Here is a 22,852-nt window from a genome sequence, read left to right on the forward strand (position 1 = left end):
AAGTTTGAGAACCAGTGTATTAAGGGACCATTCAAAGAGGAGTGGCCCCTCTGGAGTCATAGGACAAAAAGAGGGGGTTATTGGTTACAGATTGTTGTAATAAGTAGGGCCCTACCAAATTCACAGTCCATTTTCGTCAATTTCAGTCACAGGATTTTAAAGATTATAAATTATTGCAGCTATTTAAATCTGGTTTCAGAGTAACAGCCGTGTTAGTCTGTATTCGCAAAAAGAAAAGGAGTACTTGTGGCACCTTAGAGACTAACCAATTTATTTGAGCATAAGCTTTCGTGAGCTACAGCTCACTTCATCGGATGCATACTGTGGAAACTGCAGAAGACATTATATACACAGAGACCATGTTTCCACAGTATGCATCCGATGAAGTGAGCTGTAGCTCACGAAAGCTTATGCTCAAATAAATTGGTTAGTCTCTAAGGTGCCACAAGTACTTCTTTTCTTTTTATTTAAATCTGAAATTTCACGGTGTTGTAATTGTAGTGGTCCTAACCCAAAAAGGAATTGGGGGAGAATGGGGGGGGGGTTTGCAAGGTTGTTGTAGGTGGTACTGTTTCTGTTCTTTTATGCACAATTGCTGGTGGTGGTAGTTGGAGAGTGGTGGCTGCTGGCCGGGAGCCCAGCTCTGATGGCAGAGCTCCTGCCAGCAGCAGCGCAGAAGTAAGGATGGCCTGGTGTGGTATTGCCACCCTTACTTCTGTGCTGCTGCCTGCAGAGGTGGGCCCTCAGTCAGCAGCTGCCACTCTCCGGCCACCCAGCTCTGAAGGCAGCAGCACAGAAGTAAGGGTGGCCTGGTATGGTATTGCCACCCTTACTTCTGCGCTGCTGCTGGGGCGCCATTGTCAGAGCTGGATGCCCGGCCAACAGCCGCTGCTCTCTGGCCACCCAGCTCTGAAGGCAGCACAGAAGTAAGGGTGGCAATACCATGGCCCTCCTAAAATAATCTTGTGACACCCCCCCCCTCCCCTGGCAACTCCCTTTTGGGTCGGGGCCCCCAATTTGAGAAATGCTCGTCTCCCCCCATGAAATCTTTGCAGGATTGGGTCCACATCAAGTATGGGTTGTAACTGTTTGATGATACCCCATATAGATTCCAGTGGGATGGTAGGCAACAACTAGGGGTATGTAGTTGGAGGGGGTTTTATTTCTGCATTGAAGCAGGTTCTCTGAGCATTTCGGTGGCCTGTTCCACGATGCGATCTATTTCTATGGCGGAGTGTCCTTGTTTAGTGAAGATAGTTAAGTGTGTAAAGGTGTATACCCCAGACTTTCTCCTTGGAGCATATTCTTTGGTATCTGGCTGTAGATAACAGATTCTTTGGTGTGTTTTGGGTGGCTACTAAATCTATAAAGGTAGGTGTGGTGGGTTTCTTGTATATGTTTCTCTATAGGATTTCACTGCTGGATCTGATTGTGGTTCCCAGGAAGTTGATGCTAGTGTGGAAGTGTCCCAGAGAAAGTTTAATGGATGGTAGTGGTGGTGGAAGTTTTGGTGAAAATCTATGGACAGACGGCTTAAACTCTCTCAAAGGATGGAAATATTCTTGCTGTATCTCAGGTATATCATTGGTTTCACGGTGCATTTTTCCAGAAATTCTTCTTCATGAACAGGTTGGCATATTGGGGAGCCATCCTAATACCCACGGCTGCTCCCATGGTTTGGGCAAAATGTTTGTTGTTGAATGTAAATTGTTATGGGTATGGATGAAAAGGATGAGAGGGTTGTCTATTGTCTTGTAAATATTTGAAGCAGGCAGCTATGCTGTCATTGTGATAGATGTTGGTGTATAGAGAAGTGACATCCGTGGTGGCAAGAATGGTGTTCTGAGGGAGGTTGTTAATGCTGTAATGTTTGTGGAGTAAGTCATTGGTATCCTGGAGAAAGCTGGCCCTTTGTGCAGTGCGTGATTTGAGGATGATTTCTGAGAGTACCAATATTCCTTCAGTTAGAGTGCCTTGGCCAGATATGATGGGTCTGCCTGGGATCCCTTGTTTGTCTATCTTGGGAAGCATGTAGAAGGTCCCTGGGGTGGGTTCATGCTGATGAGTTTGTAGATTTTTCTCTTGGAGTTTTTTGGGAGGGGAGGATTTTGATGATATCCTTAAGTTCCTGGATAAACTTTGGCGTGTGGTTATCCTTGAGTTCCTTATAGTAAGTGGTGTTGGAGAGTTGTTGGTTGGCCTCGTTAACTAAAGTCATCACATTTGAGGACTACAATGCCACCCTTTTTGTCTGCTGGTTTGATCACTATCTTGTGGTTAGATTTCAGTGATTGTATGGCTCTCCTCTCGGCAGTGGAGAGATTATGGTGGATTTGATGTTTGTTAAGGATTTTATCATCAATTTTTTTCCTGAAGCAATCAATGTAATGATCAAGAGTGTGGGTTCATCTGCTCTGTGATGTCTAGTCAGAAGATTCTTTTTTCTTGTGATTTTCGGTGGAAATGTGGTAACTGTGAGTGGTGTCGTCACTGTTGTGGAAGAACTCTGATGCAGAAATGGTGGAACAACTCGTCTAGTTCTCCATGTTAGGATGGTATCCAGTACTGTGGTGGGGCAGAAGTTCAGTCCCTTAGAGAGTATAGATAATTCAGTGAGGGGTAGGCTTTACAAATTGATGATATTTGGGTGTCGTATAGTGTCCATGTGGTGGGCACTGGTGCCATGGTTTCTCCCACAGATGGTGTTCTGTGGGTTGAATGGTCTCTTAGAATATGTACTTACTACTTATGCTAAACAAACAATCTGTTCCATTTTGCATTTAGCTGTAACTCTCGGAATACCTTTCCCAGACCTGAAGAAGAGCTCTGTGTGGCTTGAAAGCTTCTCTCTGACTAACAGAAGTTGGTCCAATAAACGATATTACTTCACCCACCTTGTGTCTCTAATATCCTGGGACTGACATGGTTACGACTACCCAGTATACCCCATCTTTCTGACAGCTAATTCTTATTTTTCCCCTTAGTTTTTCTTTTAAAGTGACCACGGAAAATATTTTTCCCATGCTCATATCAAACACCAGTTTAAGATAATGAGAAATAAATAGATTTATGCCGCTGGCTTAATTTTTGCAGTTCACCCAGCATGGACAATGAAACTAGACAGATGAAGGGCACTTTGTTTCTAGTGTGTTTTGATTTCTGTTTTTCACAAAATAGCAAAATGTGTTGGGGTTAACTGCCTTGGAGAATGGTTAATTTTTTTTTTTTAATCAAAACATTTTAAGATTTCATAATACTCTTATTTGGTTATACCGGCTTAAAAAAACCCCCAGATACAAAGCCTATATTTTCAGACTAATCTCCTTAAAACACATTTTTTAATGCCGAAGTATATTACTTCACATGACAAAGCATCCTGTGAAGACTGAGTTCCTATTTCCAGATATTTGAAGTATTATCATCTACTGAAGCACAGAGAAAGAGATATAATGAACAATATTCTTGGGTTACATGTAAAATGTATTTTCCCCAATTTCTGACAAACAGTGGGCATTGAAACCTGCATATGTAAATAATAAGAGTGAAACAGACAGGTTACATTACCTTTTCAAAATGCTGCTGAAGATGACACTCCACATGAGCTCTTGTTGTTGTTTTCCCCATTGGCACGTCAGCAGCAAACTTTCGGGGAGTTCCAATTTCTTCTTCTGCATCTGCTCCTAAGAAAACCCTCTCATCAAAGTCACCCACTGATAAAACATACTCTTCATACTCCTTATTCAATGCTTTGCTGGAAAAGAAGCCATACTGCATTTATTAAGGGTTCAGCTGTTAAAGAAGCCAGATAAACTAGCCAATGGAATTAGTCTATACAGTTGAAAACAATGAATAGTCAAAACATTTATTAATTTTAGTAATAGCACTCCCTGTGATTGGAACCTAACCAATATCAGTAATAGTGCACATGCTAACAAATGCCTTGACTCCCTTTTTCTAACACCATATCCTAATGGTTCTCAACCTATTTACCATTATGGGCCACATATGCAGTTCTCTGTGTGTTATGTGGGCTGCACCCACACAATATATATACTACCTGTATGGCCCTGAGGATGTCACATGGGCTGCAGCTATGTGCTGATTGGGCCATAAGTGAACCATGGGCCACGGGTTGGGAACCACTGCCCTATTCTGATTCCCTTGGGCTCACTGCAGGGCCTGGTCTCCCTGGCCTCTCTTGCTGCTGGTGACCCTCCAAGACTTGGTTTCCAGTAAGTATTGAAGGAAGTGAGTTAAACTCTGCTCCCACTGGAAAATGAAACAGCCGTGGAGCAGAGCTGAGATGTTTCTTGCATGTATAAATGGCTTAACGTTATCATTGCTTAAGAGCATCATCCAGCACTTACTTGTTATCTGCAAAGCTGCAAAAATCCAAGAGGCAGTCTCCTTTTAAAATCTGGAAACAAGACAGTTGAAAAATAAGATTATATGTAATACAATTTTTAAAAGGTAGTAAATCCAAAACCTGTTCAATTCCAGAAGAGTGGATGCATGATAGTTTAATTGTAATGCAGATGACTAGGATCAAAATCATTCTCTGGATTTTTGCTGCACAAGACCAGTGAGGATGAATTTGTTGTACAGACGACATCTCAGCAGTATAAGCCTCCTCACTCTGACAATGTTTTGCTATATCCTAGCCAGAGAACTATGCTACCGACTATCCCCATAGGTAGTCTATAAAATTGCTTTATAACATAGTTCTCACATAATTCTCAGTCAGAAAATTCCTGTCCACACTTATCACAATGCTAGAATTCTGCTGGTATATTTAAACAGTGCTCTCACTAGCACTGGTCTGGTCCCAGTATAGACAGGGCCTTAGCCAGTCCACATAATGGAATCAAGAGGAGAAGGCAGGAGTTCTCTGCTAGCGTATAACTGGGGAAACCAAACAACAACAAAAACCCCACAACCCTAACTAATCTCTCTCCTTCACAGAAGAAAAATGTTTAAACAAAAATACCCACTTCTGCCAAAATGCCCAACTACCAAAACCTGTGCCAATCACTGTGTCCATTTGTTTCTATTTTACATCCCCACTTGCACTCCTTTGTTTATGTGTAAGGATCATTTCTTTATATGGATGCTACCATTATAAGCACATAAAAATGGCCATACTGGATCAGATCAAAGGTCCATCTAGTCCAGTATCCTGTTTTCTGATAGTAGCCAATGCCAGGTGCTTCAGAGGAAATGAGTAGAATAGGTAATCATCAAGTGATCCACCCCATCGCCCATTCCCAGCTTCTGGCGAACAGAGGCTCAAGACACCATCCCTGCTCATCCTGGCTAATAGCCACTGATACAGAAATTCATGGAGGATAGGTGTAGTTCTTTTTTGAACCCTGTTGTAGTCTTGGCCTTCACAACATCCTCTGGCAAAGAGTTCTACAGGTTGACTGTGCGATGTGTGAATACTTTCTTTTGTTTGTTTTAAACCTGTTCCCTATTCATTTCATTTGGTGACCCCTAGTTCTTGTGTTATGAGAAGGAGTAAATAACATTTCCTTATTTACTTTCTCCACACCAGTCATGATTTTATAGACGTCTGTCAGATCCCCCTTAGTCGTATCTTTTCCAGGCTGAAAAGTCCAGTCTTATTAATCTCTCCTCACATGGAAGCCGTTCCATACCCCTAATCATTTTTGTTGCCCTTTTTTCTGAATCTTTTCCAATATATCTTTTTTGAGATGGACTGACCACATCTACACGCAGTATTCAAGATGTGGACATACCATGGATTTATATAGAGGTAATATGACATTTTCTGTCTTATTATCTATCTATTTCTTAATGAGTCCCAACATTCTGTTAACTTTTCTGACTGCTGCTGCACATTGAGTGGATATTTTCAGAGAACTATCCACAATGACTCCAAGATCTTTCTTGAGTGGCAACAGCTAATTTAGACCCCATCATTTTATATGTATAATTGAGATTATGTTTTCCAATGTGCATTACTTTGCATTTATTACCACTGAATTTCATCTGCCATTTTGTTGCTCGATCACCCAGTTTTATGCTACCATTTTATAAACTCTTAAGTTATTAGTAAGTACCTTCCTATCAAAGAGCTTTGAAATGTATGGTTTAAAGTAGTGTTCCTTTATTCCTTTGGCTTCTACCATAAGTCCATCATGTAGTTCACAAAGTGTGGCAATGATGCAAGGAGGCTCTTCAGAGGCCTTGACTTCAGCAGTGTGAAAGTCTGCTGGTAAACCTGGAAAAAACAAAAAGGTCAGCTATCAATTATATTTCAAAAAGAACAAACAAGAAAAAATGTCTTTCAAATGCAAACACTAACATACCTTTGAATGATGGATTTAGCAACTCTCTCCTATCTGGGTACAAAAGGGCATTTGCAAAAATCAGGTCCAAGCAGCACAGAAGCAAATGATAGGAATTTACTAAATCATCTCCAATCATACGAAAATTACCTTTAAAAGACAGCAAATCACATCAAATAAAACCACAAAGTTAATCACTCAAAATGTGTACAATGCAGGCAGCTAATGAAAACAGCTTACCCTTGGTGTAAACAAAGAGCGTCCAGCAGAAGTTGAACAATTCTTTAACACTGCACTTTCTTCTACCAGAAAAAAAAACAAGAACAAAAAAAAAAACAGGAGAAAAGGTAAGACTTCAATCCCATAATACGGTGCCTTACTTGTTTGTTTTATGGCTAGAGTGCCATTATTTCCTCATGTAAAAAATATGGTCAGAACCTAAATTCCCTCTAAGCTGCGAGGCCGCACAGCAGCCTATTAAGCACCGCGCAGGCACTCAGGGCTCTGGCAGGGAGAGATGCCTCTCCCCGCTAGCGCCCATCCCAGCCCCGGACCTGCCGCGGCCAGGGGAGAGGCACCCCACCCCTGCCGCGGCCCGGACCTGCCACGGCTGGGGGAGAGGCGCCTATCCAATGGCCCCAACCTTGGAGCTTCACAGTGGGGAGAGGCACCTCTCTGCCCCAGCTCAGGTGCAGCTATGGGGAGAGAGAGAGCTGGGGGAGTCCTCTCTCCCCACCATAGCCCCAGGGCACCCCAAACCCTGCATTCCCTTCTTCACCCCAGAGCCTGCACCCACAGCTGGAGCCCTCACCCCCCCATACCTCAATGCTCTGCCCCAGCTCTGAGCCCCTCATCCCTGGCCCCACCCCACAGCCTGCACCCACACATATCACAACCTCTGTCCCAGCCCTGAACCCCTCCCACACTCCAAACCTTTTGGCCCCACCCCCACCACATGAATTTTGTTATGTGCACCAATATGGAGGTGATGTGTGACACATCACCTCCGTATTGGTGCACATAACAAAATTCATTCTGATGTGTGTGGGAAAAATTAGAGGGAACACTGGTCAGAACGACTTCTTGACTATTTTGCTTGACGTTGAAATGCAAATTAATTAGGCCTGTTGATTAATCGCAGTTAACTTACACGATTAACTCAAAAAATTGTGATTAAAAAAATTAATCATGATTAATCGCACTGTTAAACAATAGAATACCAATTGCAATTATTTTGGGATTTTTTTCTATATTTTCAAACATATTGATTTCTATTACAACACAGAATACAAAGTGTACGGTGCTCACTTTATTTTTTTTATTTTTGATTACAAACATTTGCACTGTAAAAATAAGAAATCGCATGTTTCAATTCCCCTCATACAAGTACTGTAATGCAAGCTCTTGATTGTGACAGCGTAACTTACAAATGTCAATTTTTTGTTACATAACTGCATTCAAAATTAAAACAATGTAAAACTTTAGAGCCTGCAAATCCACTCAGTCCTACTTCAGCCAATTGCTCAAACAAGTTCGGTTACAATTTTCAGGAGATATTGCTGCCTGCTTCTTATTTACAATGTCACCTGAAAGAGAGACCAGGCGTTCGCATAGCACTTTTGCAGCTGGCATTGCAAAGTATTTACATGCCACATATGCTAAACATTTGTATGCCCCTTCATGCTTTGGTCACCATTCCAATGGACATGCTTCCATGCTAATGATACTCCAAAAAAAAAAAAAAAAAAAAAGTTAATTAAATTTGTGACTGAACTCCTTGAGGGAGAATTATGTCTCCTCTTCTGTTTTATATAGCAGTCTCAGATGATGACCCAGCACATGTTCATTTTAAGAACACTTTCACAGCAGATTTGACAAAATGCAAAGAAGGTACCGGTGTGAGATTAGTAAAAACAGCTACAGCACTTGACCCAAGGTTTAAGAATCGTCCAAAATCTGAGAGGGACAAGGTGTGGAGCATGCTTTTAGAAGTCTTAAAAGAGCAACACTTGGATGCAGAAACTACAGAACCTGAACCACCAAAAAAGAAAATCAATCTTCTGCTGGTGGCATCTGACTCAGATGATGAAAATGAACATGCGTTGGTCCGCTCTGCTTTGGATTGTTATCGAGCAGAACCCGTCATTATTATGGATGCATGTCCTCTGGAATGGTGGTTGAACCATGAAGGGACAAATGAATATTTAGCACACCTGGCATGTAAATATCCTGCAACGCTGGCTACAGCAGTGCCATGCGAACACCTGTTCTCACTTTCAGGTGACATTGTAAACAAGAAGTGGGCAGTATTATCTCCTGAAAATTGTAACCAAATTTGTTTGAGCAATTGGCTGAAGTAGGACTCAGTGGATCTGTAGGATCTAAAGTTTTACATTGTTTTATTTTTGAATGCAGTTATTTTTTGTAGATAGTTCTACTTGTATTAGGTGAATTGAAAAATACTATTTTGTTTTTTATGGTGTAAATATTTGTAATAAAAATATAGTGAGCATGTACACTTTGTATTCTGCGTTGCAAATGAAATGAATATATTTGAAAATGTAGAAAATATCCAAAAATATTTAAATAAATGGTATTTTATTATTGTTTAATCGTGTGATTAATTTTTTTGATCGCTTGACAGCCCTAAAATTAATGAAAGTCAAAATTACACAAGTTATGTGATCAACACCTCCCTGGTCCACAATCTCTCTAATCCGGCACAGGACAACATTCTGCGACCCCACAAACTCTTCCTAATTCTTCTTTTGGATCTTCTGACCCCCTCCTCGATCAGATGAGCTCCTGTTCTGCTATGATTAAGGCTACATTTATGTCAGAGGTCATGGAAGTCACTTCCAGAGACCTCCATGACATTCTCTGCTTCAGCCCCAGGGGCTTTGGGACCCTGGAGCCAGCAGCCAGTGGGGCCCTGGCAGGGTTCCAGCTACAGAAGACAGGGGGCTCTCTGAAAGGTTCCAGTGACAGGTGACGGACTCCTGAGGGGGCTCTCCTCAGGGTTCCAGCTACGGATGACAGCCTTGGTTTGGGGGGGGGGGGGAGAACAGGACAGGATGCCTTGGGCAAGTGGCTCAGGGTGTCCCATTTTCTCTTTGGGAAATATGGTCACCCTGCAGCTCCCAGCTGTCATGGGTGGAGGGGGACCCCCCTGCAGCATCCAGCTGCCGTGGGCTGACGGGGTACCCCACAGCTCCTAGTCACCACGGTGGCGGGGGAAAACCATGAAGCCGCAGCAGCAAGTCATAGACCGGTCACAGCTTCCTTGAATTTTTGTTTATTGCCAGTGACCTGTCTGTGATGTTTACAAAAATAACCATGACAAAATCTTAGCCTTAGCTATGATACCCTAACATGCATCATGATGCTGATGTCACAACTGTGTCAGAACTCTCCTGGAATTGGTCCACAGTGGGACAACTAAGGGAATTTTAATTATATCAACTGTTTTTCTACGTGTTTTAATGCCTTAAAGTATTAAATATAGTTAAGCAACCTCACCATCAAAAAATATGAAGAGAAAAAAGTAAAACACAGAAGAATGGTTCAATGATATTAGGGGTTGAAGTAATTCAGATCCAGGGAATGGAAAGAACTACTAGGAAAGGTACTTATGAAGACTGCTATATTCTACACAAAAGAAAGTCTCTGGTTATGAAGGTTGTCTCCTCACTGTAAATCTATTAGGGGTCAACTGTCCATTCAGTGCACACGTGTAAACCTCACTAACAATAAGGAGATTTTGGTCACTGGAGAAAGCAGCAGGGGAAGTAAGGATAGCAGAATAAAAAAATAAGTGTGAAATTTTTTCATTCATTTTAATGAAGTGTTAATATCAAAAGTTATTTGTAATCACATATTACTCACAAATCAAAATTGCATCTTTAAGGATCTATACTATGTAAATACCTACTTCTAGGGCAGGGGTGGGCAAACTTTTTGGCCTGAGGGCCACATCTGGGTATAGGAATTGTATGGTGAGCCAAGAATGCTCACAAAATTGTGGTTGGGGTGCGGGCTCTGGGGTGGGGCCAGAAATGAGGAGTTCAGGGTTCATCGCTTGACAGCTCTAAAATTAATGAAAGTCAAAATGACACAAATTATGTGATGAACACTTCCCTCCACGCCTCCCGCCATGCAGGAGGTGGCTCCGGGCTGGGGCAGGGGGAGTGCGCTTGCGGTGGGGGCAGTGTGTGGAGTGGAGCCCCCGGCTGCCCCTATGCCTAGGAGCTGCGGGGTGGTGGGGGAGAGACATGCCTCTGCTTCTGGGAGCCACACGGCACAGCCCCCAACCTTGCTCCCTGGTGAAGCGCCGGAGCAGGGCAAGCCCCAAACCTAGCTCCCCAGTGGGAGCTCAAGGGCCGGACTAAAACAGCTGGCAGGCCGGATGTAGCCTGCAGTTTGCCCACCCCTGCTCTAGGGGAACACAAGTAGCTGTTTAAAGGTGACCTGAACTTGCAAAGAAAAAATAATGAATTTATAACTTTTATATTTAATAACGTTATTCTTTTCTGCATTAGAAGTTCAGATTTTGTCTATCCTGGAACTTTATAGACAAACTAATAGCATTCTCAGATGGAATAAGACTGAAAGTGAGAAAATGATTGTCAAGGTTCCTCCCCCATTCTGAACTCTAGGATACAGATGTGGGGACCTGCATGAAAACCTCCTAAGCTTACTTTTACCAGCTTAGGTTAAAACTTCCCCAAGGTACAAATTAATTTTATCCTTTGTCCTTGGAATATCCACTGCCACCACCAAACTCTAATTGGGTTTACTGGGAAACATAGTTTGGACACGTCTTTCCCCCCAAAATCCTCCCAACCCTTGCACCCCACTTCCTGGGAAAGGTTTGGTAAAAATCCTCACCAATTTGCATAGGTGATCACAGATCCAAACCCTTGGATCTGAGAACAATAAAAAGCATTCAGTTTTCTTATAAGACGACTTTTAATAGAAATAGAAGTAAGCAGAAGTAAAGGAATCACCTCTGTAAAATCAGGATGGTAGATACCTTACAGGGTAATTAGATTCAAAACACAGAGAATCCCTCTAGGCAAAACCTTAGGTTACAAAAAAGACACACAGACAGAAATAGTCATTCTATTCAGCACAATTCTTTTCTCAGCCATTTAAAGAAATCATAATCTAACACATACCTAGCTAGATTACTTACTAAAAGTTCTAAGACTCCATTCCTGGTCTATCCCCGGCAAAAGCTGCATACCAACAGACCCAGACCCTTTGTTTCTCTCCCTCCTCCCAGCTTTTGAAAGTATCTTGTCTCCTCCTTGGTCATTTTGGTTAGGTGCCAGCGAGGTTACCTTTAGCTTCTTAACCCTTTACAGGTGAGAGGATTTTTCCTCTGGCCAGGAGGGATTTTAAAGGGGTTTACCCTTCCCTTTATATTTATGACAATGATAGAGGGGAAAGGATTTTTAGCCAGGTTGATTAGAACTTTTGTTTTTTGTTTACACCAATTTCACAGCTACAACTAACACCTTTGAGAGAAAAAGTCAGCTGAATTCAATTACTCCTGGGGGAATACTGCGCCACTGCACACAAAATTAACAAGCTGTGCATATTTTTCATTTTTTGCATAGAAAAAAAGTTTCTTCCAGAGAGTTGCTTCAGTTCTGCCTTTTCCCCCACCGAGGGCACTATGGCACTAGAACAGAGCAGCAGCTCCCAGCCAGCTAGGAAAGAGAAAGAGCCTGCCTTCTTCACAGTGCCTGTTGGGCCAGATCAGGAGACAGGGGACATAGGGAGACTGCATGGGATTGCTGTGGGGGTCAGACAGTGGCTCGTAAGGGCTAGTAGGGGAGGACAGCCTGGGGCAGGGAAATGGGAATTGAAGTGCAGGGCTACAGGGGGGAGGGAGGTGCAGGGCCACCTGGAGACAGGGGGATATCTGAATGGAGGTACAGACACATGGGGACAGGGGGAGTGGGTGTCTGAAGGGGGGCGGAAGGACAGGTCGACAGAGGGTGCAAGGACACATGGGGATGGGGCCACATGTGCCTGACTGTATGGAAGAGGCTAGGGGTCGGCCAGAGTATGCATGGTGGAAACTCCCTAACAATCCCTTTCCATCACCCCAAAAAAACCTGTTCCATACTTTTCCCCAACCCTCCAAGTTCACGTCCAGGCTCCTTCCCAGCAATTACTTCCCTCTCCCTCAGCTACCCCTAACTCCCCCAGTCTTTGCACTACCTCTGAGGGGTGTGGGAAACATGGTTCTGTAGTGTACTTTAAATGAATTACTACTCAGCATTCTGTATTAAAAATGAATTACTCCAAATTCTGTATTAATATACCTAGTAAGGAATCTATTTGTCAAAAAACATTTCCTGAATCTTTTTGGTTGTCTGTATTGTTACAGACATACTTGCTGACAGGTACTTTGAAATAAATGACCAAAAATAATTGAAACTGGTGTGATTATATTGGGTTATTTTGACAAATAAAATATACAGAATTTTGCAGAATTTTAAAATATAGTGCGCAGAATTTTTAATTTTTTAGAGCAGAATTCCCCACAGAATATTCAATTCCCCCTTTAATTAAGATAACAGAAGCTTTCCAACAGATACATGCAGGGTGGATTTGATTTAAATCACTACTCAGGAAGACTCTATTTAATCATGGTTTTCTACAAAAACGTGCATTCTTGTTGGCTGTTATAAGCCTAATACGTATTCTTCACAACTCAGAGATAGATGTAGGTTTCATTTTTAGAAGGTACACACTATACATTTTTAAACAGTGATTTATTTTGAAAACTTTTCATATTAGTTTTACAGCTATATCTGAAAATGAATGATTGTTTGGTTATTTCGTTTACTAAAGGTAACTGAAGCAGATATTTATGAAGTCATTGGGAGGTGTACAATCTCCAGTTCAACAGGTTAATCATTAATATTTGGACGATTTTCTTGCTATGCTAAATTAGGAGGAGATCACCACCAGACAGACATTTAAGTTGTTTTATTTAACTAAAACAACATCATGTATTCTGGATTTTTTTCTTCAACAGCAAACACATAATATTTTAACAAAAGAGCATATGTCCCTCACTTCTCACATTTATCTCCAAACTTCTTCTCCTTGTCCAGATCTATTCCGCCCCCAACCATCTTCTATTCATTAAACCTTTTGAAAATTTGCACTTTTAGAGAGAGGTAAGGGATTGACTCTGTGTACACCAATTTGCAGAGGGACAGTAGAGTTGAGGTCTGTTATTTCTCACCTCTATATATTATTTAAAAACATTTTTGCTGTTAACAAGTACGTTACTTCTGGAGACACAAATCCACAGTTTGAGAACTGCAAAACTAAACATCTCTGATGGTATCTTCTAGACTGAGCACTGAGTCCCATTGGGTAGATAGAAAGGTTAACCTAAATAATCTATACAGAAGCCCCTGAAACCCCATAAAATTGGGTCCCTAATCCATGAACTATTGGAACTCATTTACAAAACTTTTCTTAAAAATTACATGAATATATTGTCTCTTTCTATAGAATTAGAATTTCTCATCCCTATTCCATGATATGATACCTTTGAGCTATAGTGTATATTAATTAAAACTTATCAAAAAAATCCTATTTAAATTTAAATTTTTTTAAAATCATTGATTTTTATCCACCCTGGATATGAGAGGACTCCCAACTCTCTCTCTCTCTCAAAAAACATCAAACAAAAAAACCCCACCAGAAAGAAACAAAAAACCCCCGACAGACTTGATCTCTCATATTTCTCATGTAAGACAATCAGAAAACTTTTTTTTAAAATGAATATTTTTTTGGACATCAGAAAGAAGCACACAAACCCAATTAAAAAAAGAACTATGTAGGATACTTGACAATGCATAACATTACGCACCCATTCAGAAAAGTAAAACAATATTGTAGCCTTCTGAACCTAAAGGAATCATTTCAGGAAAACTAATTACAAGAGCTAGTATCTGAACAGGACACTGAGGCCAATACCCCTACTCTTGAAAGAAGTGCTATAGGATTTTTGTTGAACACAAGTAATCAGAAATTTAGCTTGAGGTTTCATTTGAAGAACAGTATCTTCAGCATCACAGCAGGTGCTTAATGCTCACCCAAACGGGCACTAGTGCTAGCCAAAGTCCTGATATCTTGCAACCAATTGCATGCAGGATGACCAGGCACTTATGCAGAGCCCCACTGACATCAATGGAACTCCACAGGGGCATACATGCAACTAAGTGCATCTCATTGCAGAACTGAACCCAAAAGTGACATCTATCAAGTTAACACCTTTTCCTGATTTTCAAAGTATAAATCATGGCCTTACCGTTGCTTAAACAGAAGTTTTCAGTAGGGCTGTCAAGCGATTAAAAAAAATTTATAGCAATTAATCACACTGTTAAACAATAGAATACCATTTATTTAAATGTTTTTGGATGTTTACTACATTTTCAAATATATTTATTTTAATTACAACACAGAACACAAAGTGTACAGTGCCCACTTTATATTTATTTTTGATTATATACATTTGCACTGTAAAAAACAAAAGAAATAGTATTTTCAATTCACTTAATATAATAAGTACTGTAGTGCAATCTCTTTATCATGAAAGTTGAACTTACAAATGTCAAATTACGTACAAAAAAAACTGCATTCAAAAATAAAACAATATAAAACTTTAGAGCCTAAAAGTCCACTCAGTCCAATCGCTCAGACAAGCAAGTTTAGTTACATTTGCAGGAGATAATGCTGTTCGCTTCTTGTTTACAATGTCACCTGAGAGAGAGAACAGGCGTTCGCATTGCACTGTTGGAACCGTAACAACACTGCCTCTGGCAGGACACAACTGAGAATATCAATTCAGGATTGCTTAGAGCAGGGCAGTTACAGACAAAGCCTGGGTTTCCTTTACTATTAAGGCACACCAAACCAACCAAACACAGAAGACCTTGGTTTTACCCCACTGGCTAACCAGAAGTCATACAAGCAATTTCCCTTAGATACTCCAGTTCCCTTGTATCACCACCAGCACCGCTTCTTATGGGGATGAATGGTTATGAAAACCAATACCCCAGTAAAAGAAAAAAGGTTCTCCCGATCCCAAAGGACCAAGTCCCAGACCCAAGTCAGATCTTACCCACAAATCACGCTGTTGCCAATCCTTTAGAATCTAAAATCTAAAGGTTTATCCATAAAAAGAAATATAGATGAGAGTTAGAATTGGTTAAATGGAATCAAATACATACAACAATTGCAAAGTTCTTAGTTCAGGCTTGATGGGATTACTGCTCAATTAAACTGATCAAGTCTCTGGAATACAAACATCCCAGCTTGGATGGGTCTGTCAGTCCTTTGTTTGGAGCTTCAGTTTCAAGTGAAGTTCCTTCAGAATTAAGAAGCAGGAATGAAGACAAAATGGAGGGGTTTCCAGGGCCTTTTATATCCTCAGCCATGTGGAAGAAAACCCCTTTTTTCTCCTGTGCAAAATCACAGCAACAAGATGGAGTTTGTAGTCACCTGGGCACATCACATGTCCATGAATGATTCAGGTTTTTGCAGGCCGATGCCATTGTTTACATGTTAGTTTGAACGCTCCCAGGAAAGCTCAGATGTGGATTGGTGTCTCCCAAAGTCCATGGTCAGTTAAGTGTTTCGTGATTGGGAACTTACTGAGAATAGTCCTTTCCCAAGAAGCTGACCAAATGCTTTACTGGGGCTACTTAGAATCAAACACATTGAGATACAAGTACATAGCCAATATTCATAACTTCAAATATAAAAATGATACACACATACAGACAGCATAATCATAACCAGCAAACTACAACCTTTCCATAGACACCCCCTTGACCTCCTCTGCACAATATTTGCTGCAAATATATAACAGTGCTTGCAACAATGATCTATACAGTCACAGTTCTTGTCAATAACATCACACCGGCGTTGCAAGATATTTACGTGCCAGATGTGCTAACCACTATTCCAGAGGATATGCATGCATACTGATGACAGGTTCTGCTTGAAAACAATCCAAAGCAGAGCGGACTGATGTATGTTAATTTTCATCATCTGAGTCAGATGCCACCAGCAGAAGGTTGATTTTCTTTTTTGGTGGTTTGGGTTCTGTAGTTTCCGCATCCAAGTGTTGCTCTTTTAAGACTTCTAAAAGCATGCTCCACATCTCGTTCCTGTCAGATTTTGGACAGCACTTCAGATTCTTAAACCTTCAGTCGAGTACTGTAGCTATCTTTAGAAATCTCACATTGGTACCTTCTTTGCATTTTTTCAAATCTGCAGTGACAGTGTTTGTAAATTAAACAACATGTGCTGAGTCATCATCTGAGCTCTCCCGCAAGGAGTTCAGTCACAAATTTAATTAACGCACTATTTTTTTTTAAACAAACATCATCAGCATGGAAGCATGTCCTCCGGAATGGTAGATGAAGCATGAAGGGGCATACAAATGTTTAGCATATCTGGCATGTAAATATCTTGCAATGCCAACTACTAAAAGTGCCATGCGAATGCCTGTTCTCACTTTCAGGTGATACTGTAAATAAGAAGCAGGCAACAGTATCTCCCGTAAATGTAAACAAACTTGTTTGTCTTTGCAAATGGCTGAACAAGAAGTAGGACTGAGTGAATTTGTAGGCTCTAAAGTTTTACATAGTTTTGTTTTTGAGTGCAGTTATGTAACAAAACAAAATAAAAATCTACATTTGTAAGTTATACTTTTATGATAGAGATTGCACTACAGTACTTGTATGAGGTGAATTGAAAAACGCTTTCTTAAAATCATTTTTACAGTGCAAATATTTGTAATAAATAATATAAAGTGAGCACTGTACACTTTGTATTCTGTGTTGTAATAGAAATCAAAATATTTTAAAATGTAGAAAAACCATCCAAAATATTTAACAAACAATAGAATACTGATTGAAATTTTAACAGTGCAATTAATTGCGATTATTTTTTTTAATTGCAGTTAATTTTTTTGAGTTAATTGTGTGAGTTAACTGCAATTAATCGACAGCCCTGGTTTTCAGTAAAATCATTTAAATCTCTCAATATACCTCTGTTTCCTGCTCCTTTGTGGTTTAGGTGTTTCTTCATAAGGATTTTGAAATACATCCAAAAATATTGGTTCAAACTTTCTGAAAATCACAGTCGATACTTCAAAGTTTCTCTCCAGCCTCTCCATTCGTTCCCGAAATTCCTGTGGCAGGTCTGACATGTCCATCCACTTTTTCATTTTACTAAAAAACTGAATTAAACTTAAAAGAGCAACATTTAATTATAATTTAATCTCCAGCCATGAAACAGATTAAATAGTTTAGACTAAGATTTCCCCCCCCCCCCATTCTTAATCTTTTCTTAAAAAGATGGACTTTTGGTGAAAACCAAATCTGACTAATTTATTGCTTAGTAACTGCTTTAATTACAGAAAAGGATAAACACACTTTGCTAGACTCTAGTGCTGAGTATGTTCCACACAGTTGACTCTTACTTGGGGATTTCCTTTGGTTTCCACACCTTTATATGGATTCATTTAGATCAGAGAACGTGGCTCTCTTTGGTGGGGTCAGAAAAAACAGAAAAGTTATGGGGCAGGGAAAATGTAATTTTCACAACTGGGTGCTTAACCAAGACACCTGTATTGAAGAATTACGTGTTGAACTAACACTGAAGTGCATAAATACTTATGTAATTATATATCTCTAAGCACCCAAGCATTCATCTGAGTTTTAAAAGTTAACCGTTTTAAAATATTTAATTTAAACGGTTAACAAATTAAAGGGCTGGCTAAGGCCCAGCCAGAGCGGGGCCGGACTGGGGGGTTAACACTTACCGGTTAACCGGTAACACTAATGCTTACCAGTTAACTGGTTAACATCCCTACTCTGGCCTATGTTATGGAGGAAATAAGACTAGAGGATCTTAACAGTCCCCTCTGGCCTTAATATCTGTGAAAACTGGATAATGTGCTGGATTTTATATTTGTGCAATATCAATGATACCCTACTTCCACTGCTACGAGGAAAGTGCCATTCTGCTTTCAGTTAGAATGTAAGTAAAACAGCAGTCAAAAGGGGAGCAGATCTAGAATAAGGGAAAAAAGAAGCTGTGACTACACACAGACGTTTAGGTCTCCAGAAAAAAGCAAAAACCAAAAACACAAAAGTACCTTAGTTTGGCTGACCGTAGTATCCTAGTCAGTGAAACGCAGTTTCCTTCCATAAGACCACTTCCAACAGTGGGAAGTATGCTTTTACGACAAGCAACATATAGAGCACAAGCCAACCAATGCACCACTTCTCCCTGTCAAACCAGAAGTAAACAATCAATGGACAAACTTTTCCAGGGCAACAATGCTCAATTTGCAGTCTCAGCTTTTCATCTACTTCAAGTATCTCTAAAATCCTTTGGGACAGGAACAAGAACCAACATTTACTCAGGGTTGGATGATTTTTTCTTTTTAAATCTGGCCGGAACAAGGGAACCAAAACTGCCCAAATAGAACCACACCATAACTTCCTAGGAGTGGAAGATTATCCTTAATTTGCATGGAACAGAGTAGACAGCAGCTGATTGTTCCTTTAAAGACAGACAGACACTACAAGGCCTGCAATATGATTTGGCCACTTAGATCACAATAAACCACTGCATATTGCAGAGCCCTGAGGTCTCTGCTGACTGCACCTCTGTGTTAAAGATAATATACTGTAGTACTCCACGAGGCCACAATCTGGCTACTGATCAGCTGGAAACCCATTATCATTTCTGCAACATCAGTGAAGCCAGCCCTGTCTATTTTATCCCCCTACTGGCACCTTCACATGGAAGTTCTTCCATGTTTCCTTATAGTTAGAATGCCCTCTCCAAACTATTGTTAAAGCCCATGGGTGCCGGTTTGTATAATTTTTGGTGGTGCCCAGAACAGGTCCAAGCAGAGCCGGGGCAACCACCCCGAGCCCCAGGGGGACTCAAAAAGAATCCTTCTTTTTGTAGTTTACATTTACAACACACACTTTGCTTCTCTACAAAAGAAAAAGGACACTAAACTTTCTAAACTACTACGTGCTACAAGGGGCCACAGCAATGGTTCCCTCAACCCACCCAGCAATATTGTTAACCTATCCAACTATACTCTCAGACCAGCAGAAGCAGCTGTCCTATCTCGGGGCCTCTCCTTCTGCCCCTCCACCCCCACGAACATGATAAAGTTCTGTGGTGACCTAGAATCCTATTTTCGACGTCTCCGACTCAAGGAATATTTCCAAAATACCTCTGAACAACATACTAATCCACAGAGGCCTCCCTACCAACACTACAAAAAGAAGGATTCTAGGTGGACTCCTCCTGAAGGTCGAAACAGCAGACTGGACTTCTACACAGAGTGCTTCTGCCGACGTGCACGGGCTGAAATTGTGGAAAAGCAGCGTCACTTGCCCCATAACCTCAGCCGTGCAGAACACAATGCCATCCACAGCCTCAGAAACAACTCTGACATCATAATCAAAAAGGCTGACAAAGGAGGTGCTGTTGTCATCATGAATAGGTCGGAATATGAACAAGAGGCTGCTCGGCAGCTCTCCAGCACCACTTTCTACAAGCCATTACCCTATGATCCCACTGAGAGTTACCAAAAGAAACTACACCATTTGCTCAAGAAACTTCCTGAAAAAGCACAAGATCAAATCCGCACAGACACACCCCTGGAACTCCGACCTGGGATATTCTATCTACTACCCAAGATCCATAAACCTGGAAATCCTGGGCGCCCCATCATCTCAGGCATTGGCACCCTGACAGCAGGATTGTCTGGCTAGGTAGACTCCCTCCTCAGGCCCTACGCTACCAGCACTCCCAGCTACCTTCGAGACACCACTGACTTCCTGAGGAAACTTCAATCCATCAGTGATCTTCCTGATAACACCATCCTGGCCACTATGGATGTAGAAGCCCTCTACACCAACATTCCACACAAAGATGGACTACAAGCCGTCAAGAACACTATCCCCGATAATGTCACGGCCAACCTGGTGGCTGAACTTTGTGACTTTGTCCTTACCCATAACTATTTTACATTTGGGGACAATGTATACCTTCAGATCAGCGGCACTTCTATGGGTACCCGCATGGCCCCACAGTATGCCAACATTTTTATGGCTGATTTAGAACAACGCTTCCTCAGCTCTCGTCCCCTAAAGCCCCTACTCTACTTGCGCTATATTGATGACATCTTCATCATCTGGACCCATGGAAAAGAAGCCCTTGAGGAATTCCACCATGATTTCAACAATTTCCATCCCACCATCAACCTCAGCCTGGTCCAGTCCACACAAGAGATCCACTTCCTGGACACTACAGTGCTAATAAACAATGGTCACATAAACACCACCCCATACCGGAAACCTACTGACCGCTATTCCTACCTACATGCCTCCAGCTTTCACCCTGACCACACCACACGATCCATCGTCTACAGCCAAGCTCTGCGATACAACCGCATTTGCTCCAACCCCTCAGACAGAGACAAACACCTACAAGATCTCTGTCAAGCTTTCTTACAACTACAATACCCACCTGCGGAAGTGAAGAAACAGATTGATAGAGCCAGAAGAGTTCCCAGAAGTCACCTACTACAGGACAGGCCTAACAAAGAAAATAACAGAACGCCACTAGCCATCACCTTCAGGCCCCAACTAAAACCCCTCCAACGCATTATTAAGGATCTACAACCTATCCTGAAGGATGACCCAACACTCTCACAAATCTTGGGAGACAGGCCAGTCCTTGCCTACAGACAGCCCCACAACCTGAAGCAAATACTCACCAACAACCACATACCACACAACAGAACCACTAACCCAGGAACCTATCCTTGCAACAAAGCCCGTTGCCAACTGTGCCCACATATCTATTCAGGGGACACCATCAAAGGGCCTAATAACATCAGCCACACTATCAGAGGCTCGTTCACCTGCACATCCACCAATGTGATATATGCCATCATGTGCCAGCAATGCCCCTCTGCCATGTACATTGGTCAAACTGGACAGTCTCTACGTAAAAGAATAAATGGACACAAATCAGATGTCAAGAATTATAACATTCATAAACCAGTCGGAGAACACTTCAATCTCTCTGGTCATGCAATCACAGACATGAAGGTCGCTATCTTACAACAAAAGCACTTCAAATCCAGACTCCAGCGAGAAACTGCTGAATTGGAATTCATTTGCAAATTGGATACTATTAATTTAGGCTTAAATAGAGACTGGGAGTGGCTACGTCATTATGCAAGGTAGCCTATTTCCCCTTGTTTTTTCCTACCCCCCGCCGTTCTGGTTAAACTTGGATTTAAACTTGGAGAGTGGTCAGTTTGGATGAGCTATTGCCAGCAGGAGAGTGAGTTTTTGTGTGTGTGTGGGGGGGGGGGGGGGCGGAGGGTGAGAAAACCTGGATTTGTGCTGGAAAGGGCCCAACTTGATGATCACTTTAGATAAGCTATTACCAGCAGGACAGTGGGGTGGGAGGAGGTATTGTTTCATGGTCTCTGTGTGTATATAATGTCTTCTGCAGTTTCCACGGTATGCATCCGATGAAGTGAGCTGTAGCTCACGAAAGCTCATGCTCAAATAAATTGGTTAGTCTCTAAGGTGCCACAAGTACTCCTTTTCTTTTTGCGAATACAGACTAACACGGGTGCTACTCTGAAACCTGTTCAAGAACAAGGCAAAGTTTGTGCCTTGGGAAATTTTTTAACCTAAGCTGGTAAAAATAAGTTTAGGGGGTCTTTCATGCGGGTCCCCACATCTGTACCCTAGAGCTCAGAGTGGGGAGGGAACCTTGACGGGGTATGACAGGGACCAGCAGCAGTGCCATGTGAAAGCCAAGCAGCTGCAGCAGCATACCAGGTGGCCAGGGAGGCCAACAACCAATTTAGTGCCAAGCCACAGACCTGCCGCTTTTATAAAGAGCTGCATGCCACCCTCAGCAGAGATTGCAGCACCCCTCTCAAAAGCACCATGAATAGCTTGAAAGAGCTTAAGTCACACGCCCCTGCCACAAACAGCAAAGAGTAGGAGATATTGGACGAAGAGGAGGATGGGGGACAGGTGACCATGGGATCCAGCTATGCAGTGAGCCAGGACCTATTTTTGACTCCACTGCAGTCCAGCACGAGTGAGCCCAATGCAGGGGAAGGAACCTTAGCTAAGAGCGTACATAAATTTTCAATTACAAAGTTGTTCCCCCCCAAAGTAGTAGGACACAATCTTTTCACTTTTCATTAATTTACTCATGCTAGAAGAGGTAGTGGTACCATCAAGAGGTAGAGCTGCTATCTGATTTTCATCTCTAGAGCTAGGGATGGTGACCAAGCATAGCAGTTTGTTTATGTACACAGGGATGTCCCTTGAATCCTCCTGAGAGATCTCGATGAAGCTTTAATGGAAGTACTCTGCAATCCTCTGATGGTTTCTAGGGGGGGCTGCCTTGTTTCTTCCTCCAAAGTA

At 41.7% G+C, this 22,852-nt stretch overlaps 1 protein-coding gene across 6 annotated transcripts in view; it reads right to left on the reverse strand.

The window, feature by feature from the left end:
• The window catches only part of RBL1 (RB transcriptional corepressor like 1), an 80,997-nt gene that overhangs the window by 52,977 nt on the left and 5,168 nt on the right, over positions 1-22,852 (reverse strand). For 4 of the 6 annotated variants that reach the window (XM_084645912.1, XM_084645911.1, XM_084645913.1 and 1 more), the window contains exons 2-8: positions 18,517-18,650; positions 17,405-17,605; positions 6,552-6,613; positions 6,333-6,461; positions 6,084-6,244; positions 4,368-4,417; positions 3,565-3,751 (exon numbers count right to left, since the gene is read on the reverse strand). In XM_084645912.1, coding sequence (XP_084502038.1) covers positions 3,565-3,751; positions 4,368-4,417; positions 6,084-6,244; positions 6,333-6,461; positions 6,552-6,613; positions 17,405-17,605; positions 18,517-18,650 — 924 coding nt within the window. Of the gene's footprint in view, positions 1-3,564; positions 3,752-4,367; positions 4,418-6,083; positions 6,245-6,332; positions 6,462-6,551; positions 6,614-17,404; positions 17,606-18,516; positions 18,651-22,852 lie in introns of those variants that run through there. The other 2 variants (XM_084645915.1, XM_084645916.1) reach the window with 2 other exon arrangements.

This window comes from Lepidochelys olivacea (assembly GCF_965140295.1).
Source record: "Lepidochelys olivacea isolate rLepOli2 genome assembly, chromosome: 13".
NCBI lineage: Eukaryota > Metazoa > Chordata > Testudines > Cheloniidae > Lepidochelys > Lepidochelys olivacea.